Source organism: Stenella coeruleoalba (genome assembly GCF_951394435.1).
Source record: "Stenella coeruleoalba genome assembly, chromosome: X".
Classification (NCBI taxonomy): Eukaryota; Metazoa; Chordata; class Mammalia; order Artiodactyla; family Delphinidae; genus Stenella; species Stenella coeruleoalba.
The window spans coordinates 38,040,488-38,048,465 of NC_137152.1; the positions used below are offsets into that span (position 1 = coordinate 38,040,488).

Genomic DNA, 7,978 nt, shown 5'->3' on the forward strand with positions numbered 1-7,978 from the left:
ATGAAGACAAAAGATGGGAGGGGAGGGAAAGGGAGGAGAAGGAGAGAGGAGTGGAGCAGATATAGAAAGGGGAAGGGGGGAGGTGGCTGAGCAAAGGGGAGGTGGAGGAGGAAGAGATGGAGGGAGAGAAGGGGGACCAGGGAGAAGAGGAGGAGGGGGAGAGGAAGAGGGGAAGAAGAGAGAAGAGGGAGGGAGGCAGGAGTAGAAAGAGAAGGAAGAAGGGGAAGAGGAGAAAGAAGGGCAGCTGAGAGGAGGGAGGAGGGAGAGACGGGGGAGGGAGGAGGGCGAGGAGAAGAAAGGGAAGAGGAGGAAGAGGAGGGTACAGAAGAGGGAGAGGAGGAGAGGAAAGATAAATGAGGAAGAAGGGGAAAGGAGCAGGATGGGAGTGAGAGGATGGAGTGGAAGATAAGGGAGAGATGAGGGAGGGGAGAGAGGAAGAGGAGGGGGAGAGGAGGCAAGAGGAGGGTACTAGGGAGATGGAAAGGGGGGATAAGAGGATTGAGGAGATGGAGTGGGAAGAGGGAGAAAGGAGGGAAGAAGGGGTGGAGAGGGGAGAGGAGGGCTTCTGTGTTGAGGACCCCTCCTGTTCTCACAGGTCAAACCCCAGAGGCCCCATGGAGTTCCCTGGCCTCGGGGCCCTGGGGACCTCCGAGCCCCTGCCCCAGTTTATGGACCCTGCCTTGGTGTCCTCACCACCAGAATCGGGGGTCTTCTTCCCCTCTGGGCCTGAGGGCTTGGATACAGCAGCCTCCTCCACCACCCCCAGCACCGCCACGGCTGCAGCTGCTGCACTGGCCTACTACAGGGATGCTGAGGCCTACAGACACTCCCCAGGTAACTTCTTTGGGTAGCTGTCTTGGCACTGGCTCTGTGTTATTGGGGTTGCCATGGAGACCCTTAGCTAAGGCAGAATCCTACTAAGAAGTCATCCTGAAAATGGCCGGAAGCCTTCACGTGGCTGTGCTGACCCCTAGTTAAGTCCAGACCTGGGAATGCCAATGCTCCCCAGCCTGCCATCTTGGGATAGCTATACTGGGAAGTAATGATGGAAGTAGGTGGTGGCCCGAGTTGCCAACTGATCTATGGGCTCCAAATCCCAACAAGTCATCCTCAAAGCCCACTTGGAAATGGCTGGAGGTTATTTCAGTTGCCAGAGTGACCAGTGGGGCTCAGGACCCAGGAGTCACCCAATGGCCAGTAGCTATTCTGGTCACCTGCAGAAAGGTTGGAAACTTGGCCACCATGTTGGGGCTCTTGGGCATCATTAGACCCTGAAAGCAAGATGACTTTAGACTGATTGCTCTTCTTCTTTCCTCCTCCTTTTCCATACCCCCCAATAGTCTTTCAGGTGTACCCACTGCTCAACTGTATGGAAGGCATCCCAGGGAGCTCACCATATGCTGGCTGGGCCTATGGCAAGACCGGGCTCTACCCTGCCTCGACTGCATGCCCCACCCGCGAGGACTCCCCTCCCCAGGCCCCAGAAGATCTGGATGGGAAAGGCGGCGGCAGTTTCCTGGAGACCTTAAAGACAGAGCGGCTGAGTCCAGACCTCTTGACACTGGGGCCTGCACTGCCTTCATCAATTCCGGTCCCCAGCAGTGCCTATGGGGGCCCTGACTTTTCCAGTACCTTCTTTTCTCCCACTGGGAGCCCCCTCAATCCAGCAGCCTATTCCTCCCCCAAGCTTCGTGGAACTCTGCCCCTAACCCCCTGTGGTGAGGTTCTCTAAAAGGGACTGGGAGGTGGAGGTTGGTGGGGGGGTGGTGGTCTAGGGCGAAGCTGGACTGAGCCTGGCTCCCTCTTCCCCTCTGTCCACCCCACCAGAGGCCAGAGAGTGTGTGAACTGCGGAGCAACGGCCACCCCACTGTGGCGGCGGGACAGGACGGGCCATTACCTGTGCAACGCCTGTGGCCTCTATCACAAGATGAACGGGCAGAACAGGCCCCTCATCCGGCCCAAGAAGCGCCTGGTAAGACCCAGGCCTGCCTCCACCGCTGTGCTCACCCTGTGCAGGGATTCCAGTCCTCATGCTCTACAAGAACCCACATCCCCCACCCCTTCCCCATCCACAAAGGAAGCCAGCTTTGTATGGGACCGCCTATCCTCAACCTATCCTCACAGTCTGCAAGCAGGAACCCCATCCTCTCCCTGCACTGCAGTTTTCATCCTCGGCTTCACACTGGGATCACCTTGGGGCACTTCGAAACCACTAGGGCCTGGGGCCCTCCCCACATGTATTGGTTTAATTGGTCTGGGATGCCGTCTGGGCAACAGGACTGTTTCTAACTCCCCAAGTGATTCCAGTGGATGGCCAAAATTGGGTACTACTGGTGTATTCCCCCGTATAATACCCAAAATCCCTATCCCGGCCAGGAAGTCCTGTCCTCACCCACACAGAACCCCCAGCCTTCGCCCTGTCAGAAACCCTGCCTTAACCTGACCCTCACCTCTTTTAGTCCTCCACCCACCAGTGTGCTCATCCTCACATTCTCTCTCCCCCAGATTGTCAGCAAACGGGCAGGTACCCAGTGCACCAACTGCCAGACAACCACCACCACGCTGTGGCGGAGAAACGCCAGTGGCGACCCTGTGTGCAATGCCTGCGGCCTCTACTACAAGCTACACCAGGTGCCCCGGGGCCCCTCGGAGCCTCCCTCCTCTCCTCCCGCTTCCCTTCCTTCTGCTCCTCCCTTCTCTCTTCCCTTCTCCATTTGTTATTCTCCTCCCTCTTCCTCCATGCCCCCTCCACCTTCCCCACCCCTCTCTCCTCCACTCCTTCATCTCCTTTCTTCCTCCTGCTCCCTCCTCCCTCCTCCTCCCTTGGCCATCAGCTAACTTCCACTCCCCCGTCCTAGACCAGGGGCAGCTCCCATTAGCCTGAAAGGCTTGCCAAGCTCAGGGCCTCACAACCTCGGGATTCTTGAGGACGATACCTGTGCCACACCAGGGGCGCACTCCCTAGTCCTTGAACCAATTCCCTATTCTTAAGAAGTGGGGTGGAGAGAGCATCCCTGGAGGAGACGTAGAGGCAAGATGTGGAGTTGGGAAACACCCATGGCCTCCCTCTTGGCAGGTGAACCGACCACTGACCATGCGGAAGGATGGTATCCAGACTCGAAACCGCAAGGCATCTGGAAAAGGAAAAAAGAAACGGGGATCGAGTCTAGGAGGTACAGGAGCAGCTGAAGGGCCAGCTGGCAGCTTCATGGTGGTGGCTGGGGGCAGCAGTAGTGGGAATTGTGGGGAGGTGGCCTCAGGCTTGACATTGGGCCCACCTGGCACTGCCCACCTCTACCAAGGCCTGGGCCCCGTGGTGCTGTCAGGGCCTGTTAGCCACCTCATGCCTTTCCCAGGGCCCCTGTTGGGCTCACCCACAGGCTCCTTCCCCACAGGCCCCATGCCTCCCACCACCACCACTGTGGTGGCCCCACTCAGCTCATGAGGGCACAGAGCATGGCCTCAGGGCAGGGGTTGGTGTCCCTCCCCTCTTGTAGCCAGATGTCTGTCCAACCCAACCCTCTGGGCCCCAGACAAGCCTTGGCGTGGACATTCAAAGCTTTTGTAAAATAAAACCACCAGAGTCCTGAAACTGAATGTGTGAGTCTGTGTGGGACTAAATAAAGAACAGTGGTGGGGGGTTGTGTATCAGTGTCCGTGATTCTTTGATGACAGTGTGTGGCTGCCGTGTATGACCATGTGAGATGGCACGCAACGCTTCACGATTGTGACAGAATATGTGACACCGCGTGTGACGGCGTCCAGGTTGTATGAGACAGCACATGCAGCCACACGTCGTGGTGAGAGCTGGTGTGCAGCGGGCAGTAGGGATGAGGCTGTATGAAACGATGTGCGTGACTCCAGATGCCTGCAAGAGGCCAGGCACGGGTGACTGTGTGAGCAGACGTGGAGGTGTGCCCGTGACAGCGTGTGCTGAGGAAACACATGGGGTTGTGCACCACTCGGGGTGACCTTTGAGACAGCACGACAGCATATGCACTGGGCACAGAAGTGGATCCATACACATTTTGGAAAGTTGAACAAGAACTACTGTGTGACAGTGTGTGAGGCATAACAGTGTGACCGTGAGGGTCTGCGTGTCAGGATGTCTCTGTGGGTCTGGTGATGAAAGTATTTCTGTGCAAGTCTGTGTGTGTATGTGAGCGTATTGTGTGGTGTGGGCCATGTCAGTGTCTCTAAGTGGCTGACAATGGGAGCAGCCCTGTGTACACATATTTATTGAAGTGTTAACATGTATAGTTTCAGTTGGTGTAAGCTAGGGACCCTCTTCCAAGGGACATTAGACATGCTGAGGACAGGAAAGGGAGGAAGGGGTGGGGCAGGAATGGTAGCTGTCAAGAAGGTCAGAAGGCCAGTATGGGACCATGAGGTTGTCCATGGGCCTTCCTGTCACTCATCTCTTATCTCTTTCAGCCCAGCTCAGCCTGCAGCCCTGTGGGAAATGGTAGAGAACGAGAGGGGTAGATTAGGAGGACAAAATAGCCTCTGGGGGTGATATTTAGACCCTGGAGGTCGGGGAGCTCCCCACAGTACCATCTCCCTCCCCAATGCACCTACTCACCTGGGTAAACTGCTCCCCCCAGAGTGGCATCTGTACTTCCATTTAACAAACGCTTCCACAGAAACAGTCACCCAGTCAGGTGACATCCTAAGCCAGACAGGTTAAGTGGTTCACCCGAGGCCACACAGCTGATGGCACAGGGTTAGCCAGGCTCCATGGCTCAGGCTTCCCAACGGCTCCTAACAGCAAGCAGCGCCTTTAACTGAGTGCTCACTGTGGGTCGGCAATGCTGAGAGGCTTCAGTTGCTTTAGTTCATGAATACCTGAAAAAAAAAAAGACTAAGGAAAGTACACTCATGCTCCTTTTACTAATGAAAAACTGAGGCTCAGAACTTGCCCTGACCACGCTGAGTTTAAGAAGTGGATTTTAGATGGGCGACCCTCCCCTACCAAAGTGAGCCTTGCTCACACTTAACTGGGCTGCTTCTCTTTACAGCTTCTCCCCCTGAAGCCCCAGAGGTGGGGACTGTGGGCCCGCACATCCTGAACACAGTATGCGTGAGCAGCTGTCCTCAACAGAACAGCACCCCTTCAGCAAGTCACCACACTAGCCCACTCGAGAATCACAGTAGTCCACACTCCTTACAGGAGCGCGCCCTGGTCCTGTAAAAGCCTCCTGCCTGGCTGCCCCATGGAATCCCAGCCCTCTTACCCTGGAGGAGCCCCTGTCTTCGTCTTGAACAGAAACCCCTCTCAGGGCACTTCCCTGGTGGTCCAGTGGCTAAGACTTCACGCTATCAATGCAGGGGGCCCGGGTTCGATCCCTGGTCAGGGAACTAGATCCCACATGCATGCTGCAACTAAGAGTTCGCATGCCACAACTAAAGAGCCTGCATGCCGCAACTAAGGAGCCCACCTGCCGCAACTAAGACCCGGTGCAACCAAATATAATAAATAAATATTTTTAAAAAAGAAACCCCTCTCAGAACCTGTGTGGAAATGTGCCTGGCCCCACCTTGTTCAGGAACCCCAGTCCTCACTCCCTATAAGAACGGGTGCCCTAGCCTGGTACAGGAATCTGGTTCTGGAACTCTAAGGGAAACCTTTCTCTAATTATCAACAGGAAACCCATCCTGAGTCCGGACAGGAACACCAGCCCTCACCTTGCACAGGAGTAACCCCAGTCCTCCCATATGGCACAGGAACCTATGCCTTACTCTGGTTAGGAATCTCTGAGCTCACACTGTAAGGAAGTCCCTGTACCACCCCTAACAGAAATGCCTGTCTTGACCCTTTCCCCAAGCCTCAATCTCTTTATAGGAATCCTGTCTTGACCTTGGACAGGACACCTCGTCCTCACACTGTACTGGAGCTGTGCCCTCCAGGTAGCATTTTTAAAATACTTTGCTCACAAGAAAATCTAGTGAGTGTAGAAAATCTAGACTGAGTGTAGAAGCCCTTGCCTCCACGGTTGACGACTCCTGACGATGTCACTCTGCACAACAATCCTGATCTCGTGACCCACCCCGTAGAGTACGAAGGAACCCATGGACTAACTCTCAACATGAACCTCAGTCTTGAACTTACACAGAAAACCCTTTCCTGACCCTGTGTCAGGGACGCCTGTCCTGACCCTCTACTTTAAGCCCATATCTCATCCGATACAGGCACCTATGGCCTGACCTGGCACAGGACTTCCTTCCCAGACACTGTACAGGGCTTCTCATCCTCATCCTGTGTTAGCTCCATGGCCCTGACCCTCTACAAGAAGCCTTGAATACAACTGTACTGGAACTTCTGACCAGACTCTCTGCAGAAAACCTCTTCCTGACTCTCAACAGAAATCCTTAACTTGCCTCATTTATAGGAAACTCTTACCTGATCCTTTACAGGAACTCCTAACCTTCCCCTCTGGAAATACTCTCCTGACCCTGCACAGGAAGCCCTGTGACTCTCTATGACAGCCCCTGCCCTGGGCTTGTCCCAGAAGCCCCACACTCACCCTGCATAGGAGCTACTGTCCTGAGCCAACAGTAGAAACACTAACTTGAATCTCTGAAGGTGACAGTGTCCTACCTCTGCACAGGATCTCTGTCCTGACCCTGCGTGGGACCGCCCTCTGAGTCCCAGCAGGAACTTGTGTCCTGAGCTGGTACAGAAAACCCCGCTCTCACCCTCCACAGGAACCTCTGACTTGAGAGACATCCAGAAATGAACCAGTATAAAAACACCTGGAGCTTCCCTGTGTGTGGGAGTGACATATCACACTTCCAGGCCTGGCCCCTAGAAGTCTCTCACACAGTCCCCCACTTTCTCTTTCCCCATCTACCTGCTGAATAGTGAGAACTCCAAGGGCTCAGAGGAGAGCAGAACTGCAAAATGGAAGTTGCCTGGGTCCATGAATGACCAGTAATAAATATTCACAGTGGATTCTGTATGAGTAAGAAACATGTATTGGGGCTTCCCTGGTGGCGCAGTGGTTAAGAATCTGCCTGCCAATGCAGGGGACATGGGTTCGAGCCCTGGTCCGAGAAGATCCCACATGCCGCGGAGCAACTAAGCCCATGTGCCACAACTACTGAGCCTGCGCGCCACAACTACTGAGCCTGAGTGTCACAACTACTGAAGCCTGCGCGCCTAGAGCCCGTGCTCCACAACAAGAGAAACCACTGCAATGAGAAGCCCGTGCACCACAATGAAGAGTAGCCCCCACTCGACACAACTAGAGAAAGCCTGTGCACAGCAATGAAAACCCAACACAGCCAAAAATAAAATAAATAAATTTATATAAAAAAAAAGAAACATGTATTTGTGAAGCCCAAGATTCTGGGTTTTACAGCAGCTAACATAATTCAGCCCAATTAATAACAACCTCTTGACTGAACTGGACATGAACACCTAATCCTAATATCTATATGAACACAGATCCGAACCTGTACAGAAACACCTGTGCTCACCCTGAATTGGGCTGCCTAATTCTTCATAGGAATCTGTCATGATGCAGTCTAAGGAGCCCCATCCTGAATTTGTATGGGAACCCCTAGTCTGGAGCTCCCTAGAAACAACTGGTCTGCCCTGTATAGAAACCCCTGCTTAGTTCAGTAGAGGAACAACACTATAGAAACTATAGGAATCCCTATCCTCACTCTGTCCCGGAACATTTGCTTGACCCAGTACAAGAACACCAGAAATGACCTGACCCTGTCCATGAACCCCTGTCCTCACACCTCACACAAAAGGAATACCTCTCCTCAGGAAACATGTAACCTCTGCACTCAACCTGTAAAAGAATCCCAGCCAGAAAAAGGAAACCAAAGACTGACACCCTACAGCAGGGATCATCAAACTATGGCCTTCAGGCCAAAGCTAGACTACAGCCTGTTTTTACATTTTTTAAGGGAAAGAAAGAAAATAAAGGAGACAAAGGGGAAGGAAAGGGAGGGGAGGGAAGGGGA

General features: G+C 53.9%; 1 protein-coding gene across 1 annotated transcript; it reads left to right on the top strand.

Moving 5' to 3' along the window:
• Positions 1–599: 599 nt before the first annotated feature.
• On the top strand, positions 600–3,446 carry GATA1 (GATA binding protein 1; the record flags this gene model as incomplete). Its single annotated transcript, XM_079911669.1, has 5 exons — positions 600–834; positions 1,341–1,718; positions 1,828–1,973; positions 2,507–2,632; positions 3,078–3,446. The coding sequence occupies exons 1-5, from the start codon at positions 615–617 to the stop codon at positions 3,444–3,446; spliced, it is 1,239 nt and encodes a 412-aa protein (XP_079767795.1). The 5' UTR covers positions 600–614.
• Positions 3,447–7,978: the final 4,532 nt, after the last annotated feature.